Here is a 26,529-nt window from a genome sequence, read left to right as displayed (position 1 = left end):
GGCCAGAAATCATATAGTGCGTCAACAGGTTAAAATATTCATTCTACAACCAGCACCTTGGGAAACACACATGAGATAATTAGCTGAAGTCCCAAAAAGAAGAAAAATTTACCATTTACCATAGCAATTTTTGAAAACTCAATCACAAATGAATGTTGAAATAAGAATTTGTAACACATGACCACTCTGGTTGTTTCTGCTTGGCAGTATCTGAATAACGCAAATTCTGTAAGAAGCAGTACATTAAGTAGATGACAAATTATGAATTACTATGTTAAAGTTACAAATTAGATGTAGGAATACCTGAATGGACTGCTCCTGTTCTCTTACTGTTTTCTGCCTGTTTCTGTGCTCTGGTAAGCCTTTGTGACAAGAATCATTTTAATATATATGTCTTCTAAGGTACTCAGTACAGGCTCTTGCCAGACAAACCATAGCGGATACACTACAAGGAATAGCATTAAACCTTTGAAAACTCTTGGATTAACTTTACTCCAGATTTTAAAACAAGAAGGATTCACTTGTTTTGCAGATTTCTGAAAAACAGAGGTACTGTGACAAGGCCTACCCAACACCTAAAACTGATCCTCCACTAAAGCTGGGGCTTTTCTAGTATGTGTTTATACTCCAGAATCTGTGGTTTTAAAATTCAATCAGGACATATAAGTTTCAGATATCTGCTTTCAGCAAAAGGAATGCAGTAACTACACTGTATAAGCTGACATCACTGGCAGGTCTGTACAAATCTACCCTTGCTTATAACAACACAGATTTACAACTGAGAATGAGCCCTACTTTTACCTCAGAAGGCAGTGCCTGCCAGCAGGACCTAACACTCAGTGGAGAAAAATGTGAGCTTGGCAAGACTGAGGTAGACATTAGAAGATGTACAGCTGGGCGTGGATAAACTGGTATGGGCAAGGTTGAGAGTATTAAAATTTGGCCTATTTCTTCCACTGAAATGCTCACTGAAAGATTGTACAGGGACAAGGTACTATATAGTATGGTATGTAGAAAATAGCAAAGATAAACCACTCTTCAAAGAAAGTGTTAGGAAGAAGAATATGTATGACAAGTTCATGCAAATTAGGAATTAAGAAAATTTAGGAAAATGTGAAGAGGCATTTAAAACACCAAAGGAAGAATTTACAGATTACTTATTTCTCCCTGAGTCTTGCTCTTGATATGTATTTGGCTATATGGGTGGGAAAAAAGGATATGATATAATATTGTATTGCCCAGCTCATTCTCAAACCCTCCAGTTGATTCACTTTCCATCTGATTTGAACTGTGTGAAATTATAAAGGACATACCATACCATGCAGCTATGGAAACTACTGTGCCAAGACTGCAGAGCTCTTAAATTGCACAAGCTCTTGTGCCTTGCTAAGAAGGTAGGAACATGTAACGGTTGAAACGAGAAAAGTAAAAGGGGAGAAAGAGCCAGAGAAGCCAGTCCTCCACTGGACTGAGTCCCCAAAGTAAGAATTGTAAACAGTATAGAATTTCCAGTTTAATGTTTTCAAAGCTTCAGGTCTGAGTGACCCTAAAGTAGCTCTAAAGGACTGAGAAGAATACTAACCACTACTTTCAAATGCAGCTCTTTCCCATCAGCTTTTGGCAAGAGTAATGAGAAGTCTGTGAAAGTCATAAGCTTTCTATTTTCTCCCCATATAAACCCCCCATACCATACAGTTACAAGAGCCAGTCATAGATAACCAACAAAATGATCAATGGCCAAGCTACCCTCTAAATTAAATTTCCTCCTTTTTCCTGTATCAATATTAAATATTAAATGGGTAACTATAGGAAGTTTGTAATTTCAGAGCATTATAATTCACATTTGTAATGTATGGTGTTAATAAGTTTAGAGTAGAAAAATTAACTTTCCTTATAACTCATATATATAGTAAACCTCACACTGTAATGTTTATGTGGTTAGCTGCAAGGTACCTAAAGTTTTATACATCTATAATTTATACTTTGAAAGTGTTTAAGTGTCTTTTAATTGTAGAGGGCTACTTTGTTGGAAGGGTGCAACCCAAAGTTCAAGGGCTGACACTGACCTGTGTGGTGATGACATGGAGCCCTAGGGAACTGGGATGTCCCTTAATTTGTTATGATGCTGGCTGAGACACATCACAACATTTTCCAGCCTCTTTGTTAATGATAACCTTGATTCTCATTCCCTTGCTACAGAAACACAAGGTAGTGAGGATATACGTGCAAATGAAGTGGAAAGCAGAAAAAAAATCAACAGAAAATCTGGGCAAATTCATTTGGAGGCATCCAACTAATAGGCTTTTGACAAAGAAAAAGAAAATCAATTTTTATTTGAGCAACACAGTTTTGATAATTCTCATGATTCAATAATGGATTTAAGGCCAGAAGAAAAGTGATTACATAAGAATATCACCTTCCTTTTTTTACTCTAGCTATGCAAAAAAACCCTGAAAATATCATCTGTATTTTAAATACTGAGAACAGTGATGATTATTTTTCAAACCTCATAGTTTTCTATGGTTGAATTTGCAATCCTGGATCTAATCTCAGTGCTTTTGCTCTTCTACCTAAAGGGGAGATTCTCCTGCTGTAGAACTCCCTCACACCAAAAATGAGACTGGACCAAAATGTAATAATGCCCTTGGCTTTGGCTTAGGGTGTTAGCCATGGACTGCAATTCTGCTTGTGGAAATGACAAATCGTACTTCTTGTAAGCAGTTGAGAGACACCTTTTACACCATTAAATAACAATTTCTTAGAACTGCTAATATATTTAAGAAATGCTAATAATAGTAAATTAGAGCAGTATTTTCCACTTACTGCTAAAACAGGAAGTATATGTTCAAATGTCTTCTAGGTAGGTTTTTATTTTAACCAGAGCCTTTTTGGCCCTCTTCTTGTTTGTCAGAAATCTTGTGAAATAAAGCTTTTTGGACTTTAGGGTAATACAAGACCTAGATACTCTAGGCAGGCTGCAGCATTGCTAAGCTAGACATTTTTCATTACAGTGAAAAGTTTGGAACAGGGTGCAACCATGAGTTTATTACTGCAACATGGAAGTAGGTTTAATTCTCACAGTCCTAAAGAAATACTGATCCAGTACAACCCTGAATTTCTATGTAAGCAAACATGAACAGTGTATAACAACTGAGATAGTCTCTGAAATCAGAAGAACAAAAGATGGGAGATGGATGAAAATCACATCTATGTAAGTCTCACTCTCCAGTATTTAACAACCACAACAACACAGAAACTAAAATGGAAAGCGTAGCATTAGTGGTACTCTTAATTCCAACTCGCCAGAGCTATTTATTTTGAGAGAGAATATAGAAAGAGGAGGGAGGGATTTGTGAGGGAGCCAAGGGAGTGCTCTGTGTTTCACCATATCCTGTTTTGAACAGTTTCATTAGGCTTACCCTACAATTAATTTTAGGTCCTTGCAGCACCCTAAGGATATCTAGTCTTTCCTAGCTTTGTGCTCCAGAAGCTCACACTGAACTGATAATAATTCTAGACCATAAACTTTTTCCAAGCTCATCAGTGGTCAATAAAGCAAATCATTTGCTGCATTCCAAAGTTCTAGATTATGGCATCAGTCTGGAATTGGACTGTTGGGGAGTTGGTAACACACCTTAGTAACCTGAGTTTCTTCACACTTAATGATCTATGACCCATTGATATTTTTTCAGAACTTAGAATGAGAAAAAATGAAACCTTTCAAGAAATTGTTTGTTGATATGCAGAAAGCCAGTGGATCCCACAAAACTGAAGTGTTAATGAAGAATAAAAATTAAAAGCATAGCATACACAATATGAGGGCCTAATGTAATTTTCATTAACAAGACTAAAATTCAAACTATCTGTAGAGAATGTTCAGTATACTGGAAAGACTTGAAGCAAATTTGTAAGTACAGAATCTACAGCTATTTCTTAGAATATTTTTTTTCTAACAAACCAATTTCTAAAAAACAATAAAAGATTGAATTGAATGTGAGAGGAAACATATCATTAACTGAGCTGAAGATTTAAGTAGATGTTTTTTTCTGGTACCGAACAAAACCAGGCTCCTAAAAATGAAGCTTGGGAACCAATAACCCAATGTCACTCATAGTACCAGCAATGGTAATTATCCTCTCCACTTGCAAGCATATCAAAATGATACCTAGTGTGATGAAAACAGGAGGGTGGCTGCTTCAATCTGTCTGCTAATCTAGATGAAGGACCCTTCTTTGCTCAGAAATAATGGGACAGGAGAGGTGTGGATACACTTATACATGCAAAGAAGACTGTTTATTTATATGGCCTGGGAAATAAGAAGTTAGGTGTGACAGGCTTGAGCAATGCCTATTATCATTTCTGCAGATAGCTTGCTACACTGAAATCAGCCCTGTGATAATTATTTCCAAGGGCTTGATTGGGTGGCCTTGCATCATAACTCCATTTTCAACTTTATACCCAAACCATTTTTGCAGTTCCAAAAGTAGATTCATCCCAAAGCACTTGACAGTTGGATGATGACAAGAAATGTACTTTAAGAAAATGATGAGGAAGACGACAAATGACTCAGGAAGAGGCAGGTGGCACTGACCAGTGGCACTGCACATGGTATGCTTATTCTGTATTGATAAATCATGAGAAGTCTGATGCATACCAATATCTGAACATGGTTAGATTGGTAACTGAAAATAATTGTTTCATCTCCATTTATTCATCTTTTTTGAAGCAGCAGAAGAAAAAACTTGCTGGGTGGCTCAACTAATTAATTTATACAGATGAAGATTTCTCAATTACTTGGAACTAGAGCTGTTTCTTGGATGTGAGCTACTTTCATGTTTTAGGCATGAGTACATCTTAGCATAGCTAAGATTTACTACTGCTGACAGTCTATAATTTCCTTATATCCCCAGCTTGTGAGCTACTTGTGAGCTACCCAATGGAACATTATTATGCAAGAAATCATATACTAACAGTAATTTGACAAAATGTTAAAACCAATGTATAAAATGATAGTCAGGAAATAGCATTTCTATCTGTATCTTCACCAAGCTTTCATAAGCCAAACATAACTTAAACATATAGACTTTTTTTTATTTACAGTAATTACTATTGGATTTCTTCTAGAAATTTTGATGCTCAGAACTATGTATAAGATTACAGGACATGACTTGACATTTTTAAAAGATGACCATCTAAATTATCATCTGTATGACAGTGCAGATCTTGTCATACAAATGCAGCACCTGGAACCACAGAGGAAAGAATAACAGAAGAAAAATGTTTTTGTTATGGCCTTCTTTCTCAGAGAAGCATTTCATTCTCACCAAAATAACAATGACTTTTTAGAAAAAAATATAGAAACAAAGTAACAATTACAACAGAGTAGTCCAAGAAAAACAGCACCCAGAAAAGGTCTGCTCATACATTAGAGATTTTGGGAACGATGCTATCATTGTTACCTGGTTACTTCTGATAAATTACTTATGCTAGCTTCATTGTTTTAAACAATCACCAGTAGAATCTTTAGGCTTATAAATCAAGGAGATTTGTAAAGGTGTACCTATTCTAAGAGCAACAGTAGCTTAACTTGAGCTTAATTAAATAAGAATTTAGTAAAGAGCTATTGATAATTGCAGCAGAAAGAATGTGAATGTGATCACCTAAAAAGACATTCCTTTCCTCTCCTGTCCTGAGAGGTCCTGAAGGAGTCGAAGAATTTACCTGAATATTGAAAAAATCTCCCTTACAACCTAGTCTGTCTGCCTCAGATTGGATGAAGGAAGTATGTTTTGTAAATTCAACTGTAGATTAAAAAGTCCAAATACCAAAGACTGAGCAAAAACATTTTGAAAAATTTGTCCAACAAACCCAACAAATGTGTCACTGTCAAGTAATACTTCTGACAAAAATTTAATGATCCAAGATGAAATCTGAGAATGTGAACTGTACTCCAGAATAGACAACTGATTAGGACAGCTGCCTATAACTATACCGTGCCTCATTCTGCCAGATCCACAAGGTCCTTATTTATGCTGAGTCAGTGTCTCTCGCTAACTGTTGATTCCTCTTTATTTTATTAAGAGAGAGATGTAATACCATATTGAGAAGGAATCTTCTAAGGGTAAATTAAATAAATTTTTGGTGGTAATCTGTTTTCACATTTTACATATTTTAGAGTCTGGAAGTTGCTTCATTCATTGACCTAAAATAGCTTGACTTTGGTGACTTAGACACAGAGCAAAAGATTTCTCTCATGTTTCTTTGCAGAAGGCTACTGATGAGCGACAGTGAGTGGGTAACATGGCGGTGCTACATGTATCTGCCAGGTAAATTCCTAGTAGACTGACTAAAGATAATGAATTATGAATTAATGAATTAACATTTTCAAGCACTCAGACTCAAATCAATTTGTAAAAATAAAGAGACACTTATTAAAGAAATAAAAAATGATGTTTGTGATCAGAGATAGCAAGCTTACTGGAGCAAGGGTTATGACTGCTTATGTCATCACACTCAACACGAGAACACCTTCTTGGGACTTCTAGGTTTTGCCTTAATACAAATATATTAATATCCTAATAGGGACTTGGAAGGCACAAGAGAAGCCCACAAACAAACTTCAGCTATGGCCTTTCCCAGTAAAATCAGCTGATCTTTATTGTTTAATGTTCAAAGATCTACTCCAGATGCGCCAGGACTGGGATGTGTGTCTTGGCACTCAGGACTTGTCAATAAAAGTCTAGACAGTTTCAAAGGCATACTCTGTTTCCCAAGTCCTTCCTTTCACTCTGCATAGCAGTGAGAATTCACTGCAGGATGTGTTCTCACGATGCTATGTCACCAGGGTTGCACTGAGTTTTCACTTTCAAAGGCAGAAATAGGTGAAGTCCCACTCCTTCAGCAGCTAACACTATAAGGAATACTCAGGTAATGATTTCTGTTCAGTATTCTTCACATTTTTTCATGGTGAATTTGAACTCTACTATAAGGAAAAAACCCCTTACTTTCCATAGTCAGTTCCCCAGAGCTGGACCATCTTACATTTTGTTTCAAAATACTAAGCATGCCTGGAACCATATCTGAAATAAATAGTTAGAAGAGCAGCATATTTAGTATAACAATGTTTTCAGGCACATCTATACTCAGCAGTCTGCAGCTGTTTGATTGGGATAGAGTCTGTTAATGCCTACCAACGTCATCCCCAGAACGCCCACCAATTCATCGTCAAAACAAAAGCATCTGGCTTTTGTTTGGCATTCCCATCGCACGCCAATAAATAGAAGTGCAGTAATGGATAAATTTGTAACAGATAAAGCCTCAGAACAGCTAATGTATCATATATGCTTTGGTAGTGCAACTAGCTCTAGAGCCTGATTTGCAAAGCCTTCTCATTACAGATAGCATAATATCAGACAAAACATTTCTACTGAGGCCTCTTAACCTTTCCTTTTTGACCTTTTTTTTTTCTTCACTCTTTAGCACTTTCCTACAGCATCACTGACTCCTCCCTCGGACAGAACATGGTCTTCCTGTGTAAGCTGCAGCTTATACCAACTTCCTGGCTTGCAAAGTCAGTTTATAAACCTTCATGTCCTCTGGCAAAATTTTCAGTCCTGAGGCTTAATTAATAAACCAGGCCTTGGAACATCCAAAATTCTCCATCCTATACACCAAGCCAGAGATGATGTAATTTTTACTAGACTACAGAATCTTAATTTTCTCAAGTCCTTGGCTGTCAGGTAGTATTCATGGCATGGCAAAATGAGTGACATATCAACAACGACAAGTGATTTCCTAGATGAAGTAAGAACAGGAGAATACACACAACTCCTAGTATTTTGAGGAGGATAATCTGTTTTGGAGGACAGTGGGAATAGAATATACAACAAAGTCCAATTCCTATCACTGTTTCATTATCAGGTAACCCTGGGTGTAAGGGGCATAGCATAGGAGAAAATGCAGAAATGAACTGAAGACAGCATAGCAACAAAGAGCTCCAAACAGGTGAGGGACAGGCACGTAAACAGAGCTGTTTACAGGGAAGCATGACTCATAGGGTACCTTTCTGTGAAATGGAAGAAAGGAGTCGATGGTGTGTATGCAAGCCATTCAGTTTAAAAGACTGGTGAAGTGCACATGCTCTATGCATTGGATAAATACAACTGCCCTCAAGATAACACATTTTTCTGAAATAAATAAATAAACCACTTCACACTAGTAGTACTCCCTTCCATATACTAGGCATGAAAATGCTTTGAACTCAGAATTTACTTAATTACAAATACCTAGCTAGTTAACTAAGGCAAAGATCATGTGCTTTTGAAGTGGTCACTTTTGTCCTTCTATCTAATTGTCCCCTTGTCTCTTGCTATTACTCATGATGTTAAACCTAAATGTAAGATTATCACCTTCTGGAGGCAGAGACCAAGTATTATGTCTTTGAAGCACAATGAATCCTAATTAGGTATAATCAATAATAATTATAGCTTTGTAATGGAAAATAGGAAGGTGAGGAAAAGGAAACCTCTGAGATCATAATAATTACTTTGTATTAGGACTGATAGGGAAAACTAGTGTGAGAAGCTGGCCACCTGAGGAAACAGATACTTATTTATTTGAATTTTCCTTACAGTTGAAATAGCTAAGTTAAAGTATACTAAGTATCACACTAAACATGATTTATAACTTTAACAAGCTCTGGAAGTGAAGCTGTACTTTCTTTCTACTTAAGGTACATGTATCTCGGAGGGTTTTGCTGTGGTAACCTCTTTGGAATGCAGCAATTACCACCTATGTGGCAAATTGGAAGTGTTACATTCCTCTGCTAGTAATCCACTCCTCCATTTAGCCAGAGGACAGGGAGGAGAAGGAGGTGACTCTAATGGAGGGAACAGTCAGAGCCACGAACTACTCCACTGGAAGGGCAAAGAAGCACTAGGCGTTAACCTCACAATATACAATTTAAAAGCCCTCCACATGGAGTGTGAAAGCCCTGTATACCCATAAGATACAAGGTAATTTGGACAAAAACGGAAATCGAGCTCCATGACACTTCTGATCTAATGCTTTATGTTCCTACTGACTACTGGACTCTGACATTCCCAGAAACTTTGCTCAATGCTATCTTGTTAACACGAGGTTGTTTTTTTGGTTTGTTTTCTGACAGGATCACAGTTAAATGCTACACATCCAAATGGTAATTTCATGCTACAGCTATTTTTTGCTTTCCAGTTCAAGGAGAAGTTACACTACATCTGTGTAATGGTATCAGCACATATAAACACATACATATGTAAATAAATAAATAAATATCAGCATTATCAGCATAATGCTACCATTTCAGGACTTAAGTTTTACAAGTAAAATAATGTTTTATCTCCCAAATAGTTGTGGATAAAAGTCACAGTTTAAGAATGATATGTGCTTTAAAGGAGGAGAAAGTAGTGCTGTAGAGATATAAACTGTTTATTTTAAGAACCACTGTGTTATTCTGAACAAGATGGGAGAGCAGCAAGAATTTCACACATACTAGTGCTCTTCCTAGTCCAGTTAAAAAAAACACAAAACAAAACAAACCCCAAACCACATAAATCTCAGTCTTTTGGTTGCAGTTCAACAACCTTATGCAATCTCCAAGACCTACCACAAGTGCTCTTAGGTCTCTATCTAATTTGACACCTATGTTTTAATCACCATAAAAAAAACCCCATGTCAAATCCATGTTTTCTCAGTTGTCTTTATTAATGTTGGCCCCTATCCAATTCTTACACTAAGTAAGTAGTACTCAAATTTAAAAAGCATGTTCTGTATTAGCTTTCCATATTGCACAAACTCCTGCTCTTGCTACAACCTGTAGACTTATATTACTGCTGAACACAGCAGTGAAGACCAAAAAATATCAGATTCAGTTCTGAGTAGGTGTAAAATGACAGTGTTCTGCAGCTTTTATTAATGAAGATAAATGCTAGTAAGATGGTGATGAATACTCTTAGTAGTAAGTAGTGTAAATCAGGCTTTTTAGTGCAGTGCTGGATTGGGCTCTGAGTGCAGGTCATAGGCCACTTCTGGTCTTCAGTGGGATTTTTGTGTTATGATGGTTCCACAGAGAACCTGCTGACCATCAAGGCTGTTGTTGGTACAGGGCCTCTCACAGCTGTGCTAGACCTGTAGTGACTGGGCAAACAGAAAGCTGGGGTAGTAAGTCAGTGTGTGGCATGTCTAGCAAATATAACTCTAAGTTCTCTTATTCTTCCAGTATTTTTTAGTATTTTTCCTCTGCACTAAAAATCTACTGCCCAGCCTTCTCTAGGCCATCAGATCACTACTCTCAGGTAGAGCTCCTGCTCATAAGCACTGGCAAATTAATTTTCTTAAGTTCCTCCCATCTGATGTTCCATCTAGTAAGTGGATTCCTTACAGAATGCATTATTTTTTACAGTAAGTTTGAATGCAATTATAATATATAACCATCCTTACAGAGAAGTATTAATTTACTATAATCCACTAATTTAAACTTTCAAGCTTAGTATGATGTTATCCACAGTACGAAAGACAGACTATTTGCTAACATCTTATGACCCTTTCACAAAAGAACAGCATCCTTGTAGCAAGTGTAATTATAGAGAAGCAGTAATATAAATATTCTTAATGCATCTTTTAATATAGGTTTAGCAAATGAAAATATTTTGGAGAGTCAACTCAACGTTAGATGTCTAAGGACCACCTGGTAGTGATTCACAAAGCACTGACTGAGAATCTCTGCAGTAACCCAAGAAAATACATTATTCTATCTGCTATAGCTGCATACTCATACTATTGTTTCTCCTACCAATGCATAAATATGCCTTTGCACGTCTGCTTTAAAAGGGTTAAACCACATCTACATCCACAGTGTAAGATATTAACTAGATACTTGAAATTAGGTCACTGTGTATAGTTTTCAACATTAATTCAGATGAAGTAATACAACTGGGAATAAAGAGAGAACAGAAGTGAAAAACAGCATAGTAAAAGGGAAAAAAAAAGAAAATACGGACACATCTCAAGCCAGAAAAAGTAGCTAAGAAGAGCATACATCTCATAACTAGGCAGTTCACAGAATTTAGCTGTGGAGCCAGAGACTTTCAGCTTCACATCTAAGTTCACAGAAAGACAAGTTTAATTTTTGATTTAAGGAATCTCTTATTTTTACGTTTCCAATGCTTTCTCCATCAACGTGAAAGTAAAACAGTAACAGTAACAGAAACGGATGTTTATCATAGTCTATAAACCTGGGGTCTACACATCCAAAGATCTAAATTATAGAATAATCTTTTAAAAAATAATTCAGCCTGCATTAAAGTAATATACAGGTATGACTTTCATATATCAGTTCCTCACATGCAGAATGAAGCATGGTGAACAACAACTCCAAAGGCATCCAATGGATATTTGAGCTGTTTCATTATATAAAGCCATATGATGATCCAAATAAAGACCTGTCCTGGGCTTTGTGACACATTTCAGAACTCAATTTGGAGACCATGCTTGAAGCAGAGCCCAGAAGGCTTGTACAGTTAGGTCAACGATGAGGTTTCCTGATGGCTAAACATGACATGATGTGACAGATGTGAGAGCAAAGGAGCCGTAACTTGTAGGAGATAATTATTTATTTATTATAAACTAAGTATTTAACTATAGGTAGTGCAATCTGAAGGCACATACACAACCAGACCTTCAGATGCAGAGCATCACGAGATTGGGCATGGTGTAAACTGCTGTATAATCCCTGGCACAGGTACAGTAGGATTACATATCAAACACATATGGAGGGTGAATCCAAGGTCTTACCACTCCTTGTGACAGTCCTGATGATAGGGCAGATGTAAGTAGCTCCTGATGAGTGCAGTGCTCAGACAAATGTTACTGTTACTGGCACACTGTCAAGAGTGATCTGGGGAGGCAGAATTAACACTGTATGGATGGGAAACTAACTCTTGACTTCCTGTTTTTAAATGTCTGTGTTCTGCTGATCTTGACACTGTGAGAATTAGCCCCTACCAGTCACCCTTCATCCACATGTTAACGAAAGGATTTTTTCTATTATTAGTACCACCAGCAATGGAGGCAGCAATATTTAGAGATCACATCCAACAGCAGCAGCAAAATCAATTGTTCGTTGCTTAGAAGATACCTGTTCAGCCAAGTACAAGCTCGGCTAGCATTCCTGTTTTCAGCAAAAAACGATTACTGATTAACTGGGAAGGGCACTGAAAATGACAGAGCAGGAAAGCAAAATCACAGCTCTCCAGAAAGAAGTGTGTTAACCAGCTAACACTAGCTGTCACCCACTTCTGCATGTTCTGAAGCTACCAAAAGTTCTCAGGGTACAGCAGTCACAGTTTTCCAAGAAAGGAAGTTTAGGTCAGAGACATCTACATACTATGGAAATGTCTCTTCAGTTAATTCAGTTAATTAATAAATCCTTAAATTCTTTGCATTGAAAACAGACTAGTGTGAGTGGTGCGTACTAATTACTGTCACAACTGTTTAGCATTTCAAAGCATCTTCATGTCTGAGTTTCATGCCAAAATTTTAATGTAATACAATACTTAATAAAGCATTAATACTAAAAAATGCTAAAGATGTTGTAGTATCCTTGACTTTTACTGCCTTTCCCCATGTTTGAAAACATATACATCAAACATATACATGTTGAAAGAGTATATTTACTAGCAGTACATTGAGTATATAATTATAGCAAATTAAATGGAGAACGCTGAGAATTAACTTTATGAGACAAAAGTTGCTATTATAATAATTACTATTAAGAGTTACTTTTGTATATGATGTCAAAAGACTTTAAAATGTGAAGTTCAAGCACATAAAACCTTAGGAGTCTGGTGTAGTACTTATGTTTCCAGTGGTTTTGATGATTTCTGGGTGAAATTCACAGTAGTATTTTAGCTATACTGAAGAAGGGTGAAGTGAAAGATGGAGGAATTGAGTCTTCTTTAACACATCACAGTGACCTGGCTGAAAAGCTAAAAATAAGGCTGACAAAATAATGCAGATTTTTGACTGCAGTCAGGTGGAAAATGTTTTTTCAGCCTCTACAGGAGTTCTTTTTCCCCTGACATTTCAATATAAAAGAAGCATCTGTTTTTCAGAAGTGAAATCCAGATGACAATTGAAGTAAATCTGGAAATGCATCCATGGTTACAATTAGTTCCTCAAGCTACTCTTCCCTTCTGTGGTCCAGAACTCCTAGTCAGACTACTATTCCATTTTGGTATAGTATCACTAGAGCCTTGTGACTGTGATGCCTGAGGCCATGCTATGCAATTGGGGAGACAGAAAAATAGGACATAATGTACTTCAGAGTACAAATCTCACCAGGCAGTTGGCAGTATTTCCAAATCAAACTACATTTTGACCACCACCATCTCCTTCTCTTCCATCTTGAAGGATCTGGAGATCTAGTCCATGGACAGCTGTGTCCAACAAAGGGACTCTTCAATTCTTACATTTATTAACATCATGGTAACAGATTGCAGATTACCTTTCTTGTACAGCCTCAGTCCATATATTAATGGACACTCCATGAAAACTTGAGAATAATCATCATCTTCTTCATTTTACTGACTTTTTCTTGAGTCTCACACATTATTTTATTCCATGCTGAATGGTGTGCTTCCTGTTGAACAAGACAGTATTTTTTTTATTGCTTACAGTATCAGTAAAACTAGAAAAAAACAGCTAAATCTACCCATATTAAAAAAAAAAATCTAAATTTTTAAATTGTTGAAAAAAGTTTCTTTGCAAAGGTTTCTCATAAACTGTAACCCATGTCCCCGCTTTTTGCATTCAGCTGCATCATCTCAGAATTAATCTATTAAAAAAATAAGGTAAAAGTGATTATTTCAATGCAACATTAATACAGCTAGTTGAAGCAACCTCAATTTAATAATTTCAGAGAGATTATACAGGATTACAGAATTCTAAATGGATACAGTTGAAGAGCTAAATATTAAAAACTAATTTATTTGTCAAAATCTTTCAGATGAAAGGCTTTGTAGCATCAAAACAATTACAGATCTCTTCTTAGTCTAACAAAAACTGTGTTAAATTGTTTTTCTTTTACACAACATGAGCTATTACTGTACAGTTAAAAAACACAAATAATGCTTAAAATACCTGTTCTTTTTCAAAACTTCTATGACATAACAAACCTTTGTCATAATACTGTTGAACAGTAAGCCCTTAAAGAGGATCACGAAAAATCAAGGCAAATGGCACAACCTAGAAAATATTCTCATTTACTCCAAAAATGGCAAAACAAAATTTGAAAAAAAAAAAAAGAATGTTGGCCCTGTTCCCAAATCCTTGCTCTGCTGTGCATCAGACACTGCCTTTAAAAGAATCTCACCAACTCTGAACAGCTTTCTCCTTTTGCTCTCCACTGAAATACAGGGCCATACAGACCATCCAGTGGGCCCAGACTAACGTTAAACTTCAGCTTTCCCCTCTCCATTTTTGTTGTACTACACCATGAAGCCACAGAAGACACCAGAATGCCCTCTCTTTCCTGCCTCCTCCCTTTGAAACACTCCACAGCTGAAGAAACATCCTCCTTGTTCCTCCTCTTTGGTGTCCTCATAGAAGTCCTTCTCCCTTTCTCTCATATCCTGTCCTTAACCATCACCACATCTCTGACTTTCCTGAAGGATTCACTAACCACCAAGCAGTAGGGTGCTCTTTAGATGATCAATCTTAAATTAAAATTGAAGCACTGAAACACAGAGGTTCTGCTTTCCAAGAGATTCTCTTCCAAACAGCAATGCTGCAGCTCTCCCTCTCAACAAATATTTAAGTGCTTTATAATTTGAACTCTGGAAGCAGACATAGAAACACCCACTCCCTGCAATTAAATGGGGTCTTTTATGTTAAATGAAATCAGGGATGATAAGAAGCAAGATGACATTTAACAGCAACATTCAGTTTAGAACAATTACTTCATCACTGATAAAATGTATGTGCTGAAATTTGGAAGAAAGGTTTGATTACCTGACTGAAAGCTGCTTATCTCAGCTACTAAACTAATGAACATTTACTTTTTGATTATTGTAACTTTCAAACTTCTCTGGCCAATATTCCAGCACAGACAGAACAAAACTTTCTAACAACACATGCACAAAGTCTCCAAACCCTTCTTGTTTTTAAAGAATTTTTGTGCAAAGGTCAGCTTTGAAACCATGACAGAAATAATCAGTTGAACGTCTACTCCTACGAACACATACATCTTATTATCAACTAGCTTTTATTTGCTTTTACTATTTTTGAAGAGAATGTCTTCTCTGATTTGATAAATCCAAAGTACAAAATCTATCAGCTTTTTGAGAATACAACAGAATTTAGAGTCTCTTCCGTTAGAGTCCCACGAAGGTACAGACTTTATATTTCAAGGAAGGCAAACCCCCCTATGTATGACTATTTTAAAGAACCTACTGTGGCAGTGTATCCAATCAGTGTAGTCTCCCCTACCCTGGAATAAACAATAGTTTATAGCATTAATACATCCGATTTCTACTTTTAACTGTTGTTTGTAAAGGTGTATAAACTGTCTAAAGCCAAAATCATGCAAAAGTAAACCTGCAATTACTCAAGGCGTGGAAATTAAATTATCCTATATTTAATCTGATCCAGCTGATAACAGAATCTGGTGCTTAAATTTAACTTAATGGTGGCTGGAGGCCTTGGGAAAAGCTCTGGAGTAACCTAAATGTAGCCAACACATCAATATAATACCCAGAGGCCTGGGGAGAGACCTGGAGCAGTACTAGCCAGACAACCATTACAAGAAAACAAAACCACCTCTTTAACAGCTGTCACAGTAGGTCTGATTATAGGCTTTACAAATTACAGAATTATCTGGAAAATGTGGTGTTCCCACCCTGCTTCAGCAACTGGAAGAACTGCTAGAAAATGTTGCCCGTTAAAAACATGTAAAGCTGATGGCTAGAACTTAAAGCTGTAGGACAGATGCACCTGGATTTTTCAGCTACAGACTCTAGTTTTTGGCTGTTCTGAGCCACTTAAAATGATCTACCATTTCGTATCACTCTTTTTATTCTTTTTTCTTACTGTGTCTCGGTGCCCGATTCCATCTAGATTCCTTCCTACTGCTGGTATTCTTATCTAGATGTCTCCATTATCAGCTTTCATTCCTAGAGTACAGCCCTACAATTATCTTTAACTAACAATATCACAACATAAATCTCAGGCCTATGAATCTTTCATACTCTATGAGAACAAAAGCATTCAAAGCAAACTCTGGCAACTAAATCTAAGCACTACACGGTTTTCCTGAGTCCCAAATTATTAATTTCCATTACAGTTTCATCATTTTCAGACTCACTGTTTGCAATTGATTGTCCTAGAAAAGCGCTATGTGCAAGTTGAATGCCATTTAAAAAATGCACATAACAGAACACTTAAGTTAAAATAACCACAGTTATAGTGAAATACTGCATAGGCAGAATTATTTTCAGTTTTCACATTAAGTTTATTTGTACCTAAACAAAACATACAAGGAGACATACAAATGTGAGCAATTACAGAATCATTAGATGAACTAGAACACAAATAATAAACAAATGCCTAACATACACCTGGTTTCATATCCAACCATTTCCCATTCTTTAGGGGATAAACCGATTATTGAACTTTGCAATACAACAGATGAACAGATTCCTGAACTTTTTAATACTGAAATCTACTCATTAGCTTCAATTATCACTTTAAAACATCAAACTGTCAAAGATGTATTCATTTCCTCTTCCCCTACATAAGAATATATTACCAAAACATTTTCTAAACATATAGAAAAATTATTACGCTTTTGATCTGCGGGAACAGAGACTTCAGCCATTAAAACAGACAAGTGAGTGTGGCCGTATGGAAATCCGCAGACTTTCTCAGAAGCAAGAGCCGGAGAACGGAATCACCCAGCCTAGTTTTAGCATGAGACTGAACAACGGAAGGTGACGAACTAGCGCCACCCTCTGCTATGAAGCTGGAAATGTTAATTTTTCAGCTATGATAAGAAGTGTCATTATTCTTATCTGACATATCATCTCCAGCTTTCTACTGAGATATTTACCGCCTGCCAGCCCACAGTGATAGTCTCTAGGTTAGCATACATTCAAGGAAGATCCTTTCTAACATGTCACCCATGGTGTTTAAATCAATCATTCACGTCCACAAAATTTATATATCAACTTATTTCAAAATTCTACTCCAAACTCTCCTTAAGCATAACACTACAAAACATCTCGACAATAGTTAACCTACTAATTCCCTCCAATGACTGCTCTTGCTAAGACAATATTATCTCATTACTTTGCTACTCTTCAGCGTGTTATGTAAGCAGTTGTGAACCTTACTTTTGCATCTAGAACCAATTTTTCATTGCATATTATTAGAGCAGATACCACTCTCCAGGTCTAGGCTGTATGTAGGACCCTTATAAACAATGGCTGTAAGAACAATTACAAAGAAATTTTAAAAACAGCTCCTGAATATACCCAATAAAAGAAGAGATGGTTAATTTTGTAGAAACCTTTCCCTTGAGATGTCACTTGCAAGAAATAAATCTTTCAGTTTTCCTGTAACTTTATATGATTGTGTCTCTAAAAAACACTTTTAGAAAACCTTCCACTACTATCATTTAACCCCACTTTAGAGCATCATGCTTTAAAATAACTGTACTTACAAGTCTATGAGTCCTAAGTGACTGCAAATATCCTTCTTCCTTTAGAACCAATTAGAAGATATCATCTTATGTTTCTCATCACTACAGAAGATTAGGCTCCAGTTTAATTGCCAAAGTCAGAATTCAGAAATATAGGACTCCTTATTTGTTAGAAAGTTTAATGAGAGGAACCTACCTCTATTATACTCGGAGCCCAGGTCATCCAATTTAAGATCCTTGCCAGGCTGCAGCACAATTCTCTTCTTTCATGGCCAGCTTTCATTCTCATTGCAAAAAGGCACTATAGGGAGAATAGCATCTCCATGTGAAGTTGTACTGAGATACTGCTGTGGCACACACGCAGACACAGAGAAGGGAAGTGCTCCTGGGTCTCACAAATTACATAAGCTTACATGAACCGAGGTAAACAATTTTACTACTTATCAAGTCAATGATACTGAACTTCATTTGTGTGGTACTCTGAGAATATTATACAGGGTGAACAGCCACCTGTGGATCAAAGGTTGTAGACAGCACAGACTTATCACAGAGAGATAAAGATTTCTGAAAGAAACGGATTCAAGCAGGCATTACACAATGAGACAAACACATCACAGGCAACAGGACTGTGCAAGTGCCTACAGAAACTCAAGACACAGCAACAGGACAGACAGCTAACAGCGTCACCTGACTAACCACCAGGAAGTGTTTTCTTTCTATACTGCTCTCAGGTTGATTTTCCTACCACCACAACTGCTGGCAAATTTGCATGCTAATCCTGCTTAGTAATTTGAATCTGTGAAGAACAGTGACTACTAAAACAAGTAACAGAGAAGTTTCACCTCGTTCAGGATCGTACATCTCACACTCTAAAATCAACATTCCCTTTCCCCATTTTAAAGGGCCATTGCTCCACTTGGACAGGTGCACTTTTATGGAAAACTCAGAACTAGGAAGCACCTTCTGTAAATTACCAAATTAAGTAAATTAAGTCTCACAGACTGGGAATAACTCATGGTTGAGCTCTTACTCATGCTGTTACATTAAAATGACAGGTGTATAAGCTCTGAAGTTTACACAACAAACCAAATACTCATAGGCAAATCCATTTTCCTTCTTACTGTTCAGAGGCACATTTAAAAAACCCCAAGGTTTTCTGTCAATCAGGGCAAGTTTTACCAGTTTTCCTGACAGATGGAGCTCACCTATCACGAAACGCTGTTACAGCAGACAGTGCTGCACCCAACGTTGGTGTTGAACAACTCCTCATGCAGTTTTGAGACTTCTCCTAATGATGCGGCTCATTAAGGGCTAACAGGGTTGTGTTTTGCCAGTCATTTCTCCTGAATCCCGAGGCGCTGTGCTACTCTGCGGCTGAGGGGAAGATACACGGGCTGTGCCTACAAAGGGACGCTGGCCCAGGAAGGCAATCCAAATCACCTTTTAAAAGTTAACTAACGCACAGCTACGCAGTAGCAGTAAATACCGGATGCAGTTAAAGGCTGGTTTGAGCACACTGTTGCGATTAACTGTATCTCTACCAACCTGATCATCACCCACTCGCGCTGCTCCTCCTCAGGCGGCCGCCGCTGAGGCGCACGCCGGCGCCCTGGCGCCGCTTCCCGCCCTCTGCCCAGCCAGTTGGCCGGGCCCCCACGGCGGCCGGGGCCGGCGGGGCCCCGAGGGCCTCAGCTTCCCGAGCGCGCGCGTGGGCTGTCGGCACAGCGCCGGCGCTCACCCCCGCCCGGCCCGCCTCAGAAGCAGCGGTCCTGCCCCTGGGCGGCCTGCGGCCCTCCCCGGCCCTCACCCCTCCCGGCGCCGGGCGGACGCTGAGGCGGTGGGGCTCGGGCCCCCTCCGCCCGTAGGCTGCCCGCTCGGCCCTCGCCCAGGCCAGCAGCAGCGGGAGAGGGGAAAGCCGTTCTCTCGGGTGACCTACAATAAGACGGCACCACGGGCAGATGTTTCCCAAGTTGCTATCTGCGATCTCAAAAGGAGCCCTCAGCAGAAACCTGCCCGGTCGCCACCACCGCTCTTCCCTTTATTCCTCACTCCAGCTGCTCGAGGGGCCGTGAGGCTTCAGAGTGGGCAGCTCTGAGGTACCCCCTCCCTGCCTCCTTGGCCACTCGGTGACCGACCTTCTACGTTTCCTTAACAATTTGTCAATAGAGTATTTAATTTATAGAGTATTATTTCTATAGAATAATAGAAATTACTTTCTTAAAGGAAATGCTTGAATAGAGGATTAGAAAAATCCCAATTTTACAAAGCATGCAAAGAATAGGGTAGTTACAAAACATTCTACCACAGGACTTGTGCTGTGAGATTTTGGTTTTACAAAGCAGAGTTGGAAAGCAAAATCCCTTCTCCATAGTGATAGAAAATTTGCACAGAAAGTTAAACTAATAACTGTGTATCACTTGGGCAGCTGTTAGCCAGGATACCTTAAGGATTTCTCTTGGGGAATCTACAGCACGCTGGGTTAAAGTTACATAGTAATTTACAGCAGAAGGGACATGCAGAGCTCTTCAAGCCCAGTCCCACTCAAACCCAGCTGAGACAGCCGACATTGACACAAACAGGAATTTGGCCATGTGTTTTCTTTAATGAGTTGATTATTGTTGTTAGCACTTGTTATTAATATTTGACCTGAGCAGTTCATGATCTCTGAAGTATGTAAAAATGACAACTGAACAAGCAATAGCATCTATAATGTTTGGCTTTTTTCCAACCAACCACGTGAAAAGGTTAACTGTCTGAATGAAATGATTTTATTTTGTGCATTTCAGAAATAAATGAATAATGACATTTTCTAAAATCAGTTGTTGCTGTGCTAGACAGACACATTAAAACTGATCTTTCCATTTTACATTACAACATGCAGTGCAAGAATGATACGTTATTTACTTGAATTCCCAAGTTAATCTTTGAATGAATCAAGAGCTATTAACTGTACAAACACTGGTAACAGTCAAAATTATTTCAATTGGAAGGAAAAAAAAAGGTCTCAATGCCATATAGATAAGAAACATCAACTGGAACACAATGGATTCACAGTTCTAACTAAGTTCTTTAGTTTATTTCTAAAACATATTAGTTGGTTTCTAAAATATTTTACCGATTATAGCTTTGCATTACTAGAAGTTTTTGAGTGTATAATATAAATGATACTAATGAATGAAAATACAGTTCAGGATCTGTCAACGTAAGTCAGCTGTTTTTAGGGGATAATTACTTAGGTGTAGAGTTTATCTAGATAAATACCAGCTCATTTAAGTGTTAGATTTAACATTACTTTCTTCCCTCTTCATTTTTAAACTGTCTGCCTCAACAAAGTGTTGAGTAGCTTTGTGATTAAAAAAAATGAACAAAACCACAAAAAACAAACAAAAAACCCCACCCCCCCAAAAAACGCACAAAACCAATAAACCACCCTCCCAACAGTTATAACCCCAAATCTTACTTTTGTTGCTACTGAACAGCAAAGCCAACCAATATGATACATTTTTTCCCCTATTTAAAACGTTTATGTTACTAAAACTATAGTCAACTAATCAGTGCAGAAGCAACATTATAAATGGGCATGTTCAGAAGTTCCATAACATATGTATTTTTGTGTACACAGTGGTGACTGATCTCTAAAATTTTACTATTAAATTAGGAGAAAAAACTAGCAGTGACAAATATGCAGTCTCCATCAGCTGTGCCATTTGCAAAACAGTAGAAAGTCATCTAATAATATAGGAAGGTTTTGATAAGTAATTTCTCATGGGTTTTTTTCCAAACACTGAAAGAGTGCTATTGCCAATGTATACAGATTTCTACAAGGTGTCCATTTTTTTCAGTCGTAGCTCTTAAGCTGCACTTCCAATTTTAAAGTGTTTTCATCAAGAACAATTTATTCTGCCATATTGTTCCTGCTTTCTAAACCACAGGAGCTATAAAACACACCTTGAAATAATGAGAATTATCTAGGAAAACATTGAAAAGCTCATGACACAGTAGGACATAAACCTCAATATCATTATCAAGAATTTTGGAACGTTCAGTACATTATGAAAAACACTTTATATGCCTCTTGCACGTTAAAAAAAATAATCTGTGGCTGGCATTGCAGTAATGTTTTCGATCAAATGACATCTCATGCATTGTGTCAAGAAAATAAAAATTTTCCAACCCATGTACTGCAGCAGCTCAAAAACTGAGGTACAATATAGAAATTATGATTAGGGAAGGTCTAAGTACTGAACACTTCAGCAAGGGAGTTCAAATACTTACTAACCTTTCAAATAAATAGTGTGAATATAGGCACTTCTTACAATTTATGTATCTTCAGCCTGTTACCTTGCGTTGAAATGTAGCTATCTGTAACACATCTCCCTGAACAAGACAGCACACTTGCACTGTACTTTAGACAGGGTATGGAAACTAAAATATGGATATAATAAAATCTTGACCTACATGTTATTAGTGCATTATAATTACATCCTGAATATTTTTACAGCATATGTTGTCTAACATTAAGAAATGCAGTATCAGTTTTGCTTTCCCCCCCTGTGATGCTGGAAGTGTTGTCAGCCTCTCTGCCTGTTTATTGCACTAAGATGGAAAGACCACATGAATAGAGTTGAGAGTTACCAACTGCACTCCTGTCAACCACCCTTCAGTCTGGGAACACCAAAATGAACTCAACAAGGGCATGCAGGCATCCAAATACGAAAGAACATGTGTTTTCCATCATGTTCACTGGATGCCGTTGCCAAAGAACAACACATAGAGGTAGCATGCTTATTCTCGTCAGTGTCATTTCAAAAGGCCTAGAAACCTCATCTTCTCTGGTGGTAGCCCAATATCTCTTCCCACTGATGTTAAGTGTTTCCACCTGCTTCAACAGAGCTAGGATTTTCCTAGTAATAAAGGTGACCATACCTCTTCAATAAATTAACTTAAGCAGTCAAGCACACTGACTTCTGTATCTTTGGCCTCCCCTAACATACAGGCTGTGCATTGTATGCACATGCACATGTTTCTTATGAATCCCTCACGGTGAAAAACAGATTTAAATGAAGAAATAGGTTTGCTGCATGGCCCACAGTATTTAAATAAAAGTAAAAATGAATTAGCATAGGATATTACCTCATTATTGCTTAACTCTTAAAAGTAGTTTAAAGTTTTTGAAAATTTTGTATCTAACTTCAAAGGTTGGTTTATTACAGTATATGTAAACTTTATTTCCGTGGTTGCTTAGTGGAGTGTTCAACTGAGCACATACAAAAAAAATCCCCATAATACAGTTCAACAGAGAGACAACATATTATGCCTTCATTAATGGATGGTGCTACAGCACAAAGCATACCAAACTCAGAAAGCTATAAGGTTAGTCTATTCCCCTTTAAGCATGCATTTGTAAAACATCCATTTACTCTTAAAGAGACAAAGAAAAAAAAAAACAACGTAAGAGCTGTGCTACTTATTTTTAGCTCAGGAAAGAGCCACCTCACTTTGTTACATTAAGATTTTGATTTGAAATGTCTAAAAAAACCAAAGCTACTTAAAATTAAGTTTGTGCATATTCTTAAAATTGTTCCTTACTAAAAGTTTCTGCATCAAATGTGCACTGCAGTTTTGTTTTACTGTCATGGCCTGGTTTTCAAAAAACCACCCAAGCCCCACAGAGTTATAGGGCATAGGAGCTGCTGGCATTCAGCATCTTTGAAAGTCAGGACACAGCTTAAGTGATTGTGCAGAACAGGACATTTCCCTTGCAGTATAAGCCAAGTGTTCATTTATGCCCAATAATAAGACCACAGAAATTTCATCAAATCAATCAAAATGAACTTTTACAAGTCATAAAGTATTTCAAGGATAACACCAATCGACCAGGCCTGAGTTTCACAGCTAAAAGGGCAATACTGTCCATTTTCATTGGTCAGTTCTGGAAGCCCTTTCCAGGACGATCTGATAAAAGAAGAAAAAAAAAAAAAGAGTATTGTTGTTAGACTATACATTAAAGTTAAAAGAACATTTCATTTTAAAACCTTCTGGAAGATTACCTCAGTAGGAAACTGGAAACTGTGACTAAAGATCTGTTGTCATACAGGCACAGTATGTTCTTTAGTATCTTGTCATCTAATTCAATTTTTTCTTTCCTGCAGCTGGGAATTGTATTTTTTGTGGGGGTGCCTCTCCTTCAAAATAGACTCTCTGATACTAATATCTGAATTAACACTACTGGCATGTTGCCCCTGTTTCTCATCGAGGTAGTTTTGCAGTTGGAAGAATACAAATGATCTTTGAGATAGCTCAACTGTATTCAAACTACACTTGAAACCAGATTATGGTGCTAAAAAGTGATAACGGCTGGAAGATAACTTGACTACATAAGCCTTTTTTTCCTCCACAGGAATAAAAAACCTCACAAACTAACATACTTAAAGAAATACTTCTAAGTTGAGGCCGTTGCTACATTAGTAATTCTGTACACAAATTAAATAGCAAAGCTGAGTAAAGTTACACTACTTCAGTAAACCAGAAAAAACAGTGTTACCAAACTGCAAGTTATTTGGTAATACTACCAAACAAGACACTACATGAGGCAAAAAGTTGCTTAACAAACCCCTCTTCTTCCTCGTGTGGTCAGACAAACCCTTCTGTCATGACCAGTCCTACTGAGTTACTCTTATAAATGTTGCTCAAATAAATGCATATTTGAAGTACTGCAGAACAGATTATATGGAAGAGATATCAAGGGCAAAATCTTTGTTTTGTTTTCGTTTGTCTCAAATCCTTAAGAATTAAAAATACAACAGATAGAAAAAGGGGAAAAATAGCGTGGGTTTGGTGGGCGGAGAGCTCAAAACACAAAGGAACATTTAAGGGCCGTAACCAAGCTCCTCTGCCTCCTTAGAACATCAAAGTCACTAAGATTCTGAAACACTGTCATACTAATTTCCTCATTTATAACACAAGAAATCCTAACAATATTTTGCATCAGCTTATCCGCCAAAGTTTTGATCTGTCACTATTAGCCCTTTAACTATTTTGTTTTGCAGGTTGTTTTAAAATATTTTTATTTTTGAAAAAAACAATTTACTAACTTTTTTTCTGAAACTCATTTTTTTGTATGAAATTAGATCCCAATTTTTACATAAGGTTTATTTCACCCGGTTTTCACATGGTAAGTATTATTAGTTCTGCAATCTATGAAGAACACTAGATTTCAGCTGTACTTGAAACCTGACTTGAGATCTGCAATAGCACATAGCGGTGAACTTCATATGTAGAAAACAGGTGCTGTTTATATTATAGATCTGTACTTTTACATGCAGTTGGATAGTCAATACCACTAGCTTGAATGAGTATTTTGAATCTCTGTTAACTGATGCCTCACCTTTCAAGGTGAACATAGTGGCGAGAAAGAACATTCTTAATCATAACCACAGTTTTTGCATATATCTCTGGACCGATCAACTTTGAGAAGTACAATTTGGCACGAAGAAAATATCCAATTGGCCACAGCCATTCCTAAGCAAAGAACGAAAAGAGATTATTGTTACAGTTGTCAGTTTGAAAAGGTGACAGCATTTTTTCTAAAATTGAAGAAACTGGCTCTTACAGGTCCTTGGTGATAATTAAAACCTCTGGCTACATTATAGTTGTCGTTGTCAAGAGCATTATCATATACTCCACAGTAAACCATATCACTGTAAGAAAAAAAAATGCAAACAAAGCCTTAACAAAAATGATGCATAGAAATGAACGTAGAAATGAACCAAAAATTTGTCATCGCATTTACATTTAATGATGGTTAAGTTAGGGAGATCTCCACCAGGTTCTGTATTTTACATGACAATGAAATTCCAAATATGGTTTAAACTAGTAGGAAAATGGTTAAAGTCTTGGAATGACTTGAATTCATAATTTTGCCCTTATGCTTTTACTCAAAGTGTAGTGCTGTGCACTATATCATATATAAGTATCTATCAAGATGCAAATTCAAAATCTTTTATAATACCAAATTTGACTTGCTTACTGTGTGGCATCCAAAAACACCTGGTGATTTTCTATGTAAATCAATTGCATGGACTTTTAGAACAGCAAAATAATTGTTCTGGAAGTATTTATTGCAGCCTTATTTCACAGGTATATAGGATGATTTTAACAAAAGAAATACTATCCCAACATATCAAATAATTCCTAGTGTCATGTTTTGTAGGTAACACTTACTCATATCTCTACTATACTTACTCAGGGTCTAAAGTTTTCATGCCTAAAGGACCAAGCAGTTTTTCCTCTGCTATCTGCAGAGCTTTCCAAGCTCTCTCAGGTGTGAACAACTCAGGGGCCTAACAAAATAAGATTTAATGAGTAAACTCTGTGCATGTACACACATAAGACTGTGTATAAAAATGTAGAAGACCACAAAAGGCCTATGCTTTTTATTACTGGATCAACTTCTGGAACCTATAAGTCATAGCAAGGAAGAAGACAGAAGCTATCCAGTGCGTTTTTAAATTTTTATTTCATTTTAAATACCCTTTTCAAGTATTATTACTGAAGCTCTTTACCAACCTGATAAAAACAAACAACCCATGCTTTTTAGCTAATTTGACAGGAAAAGCAACCTCCCAGACCTAACATTCTGAATACAGTGAACACTGCAAATTTATCCTAGCTATACACTGGACAGCAACTTCATTTAGATAAGTCCTGTCAAGGATGTATTTTTAAGAGATACTCCAAAATGGACCAATAATAAAAGCATAGATAAGAAAAGCTTTCAAAAAGTTATTCTAAGCAAT

General features: G+C 37.2%; 2 protein-coding genes across 6 annotated transcripts in view; both read right to left on the bottom strand.

Moving 5' to 3' along the window:
* Positions 1-19,384, bottom strand: part of LOC141926577 (uncharacterized) — an 85,693-nt gene extending 66,309 nt beyond the window's left edge. The window contains exons 1-3 of the mRNA XM_074832592.1: positions 19,277-19,384; positions 17,928-18,032; positions 13,541-13,675 (exon numbers count right to left, since the gene is read on the bottom strand). The gene's annotated coding sequence lies outside the window, so the exon portion shown is untranslated. The remainder of the gene's footprint in view (positions 1-13,540; positions 13,676-17,927; positions 18,033-19,276) is intronic.
* Positions 19,385-20,476: 1,092 nt separating this feature from the next.
* Positions 20,477-26,529, bottom strand: part of AGL (amylo-alpha-1,6-glucosidase and 4-alpha-glucanotransferase) — a 38,401-nt gene continuing 32,348 nt past the window's right edge. For all 5 annotated transcript variants that reach the window (XM_074832576.1, XM_074832579.1, XM_074832575.1 and 2 more), the window contains exons 31-34: positions 25,976-26,073; positions 25,344-25,431; positions 25,119-25,252; positions 20,477-23,686 (exon numbers count right to left, since the gene is read on the bottom strand). In XM_074832576.1, coding sequence (XP_074688677.1) covers positions 23,569-23,686; positions 25,119-25,252; positions 25,344-25,431; positions 25,976-26,073 — 438 coding nt within the window. In that variant the 3' untranslated portion in view covers positions 20,477-23,568. The remainder of the gene's footprint in view (positions 23,687-25,118; positions 25,253-25,343; positions 25,432-25,975; positions 26,074-26,529) is intronic.

This window comes from Strix aluco, chromosome 8 (assembly GCF_031877795.1).
Source record: "Strix aluco isolate bStrAlu1 chromosome 8, bStrAlu1.hap1, whole genome shotgun sequence".
Classification (NCBI taxonomy): Eukaryota; Metazoa; Chordata; class Aves; order Strigiformes; family Strigidae; genus Strix; species Strix aluco.
The sequence above is the reverse complement of the archived record's forward strand: the minus strand, read 5'-3'. Positions and strand labels throughout refer to the sequence as shown.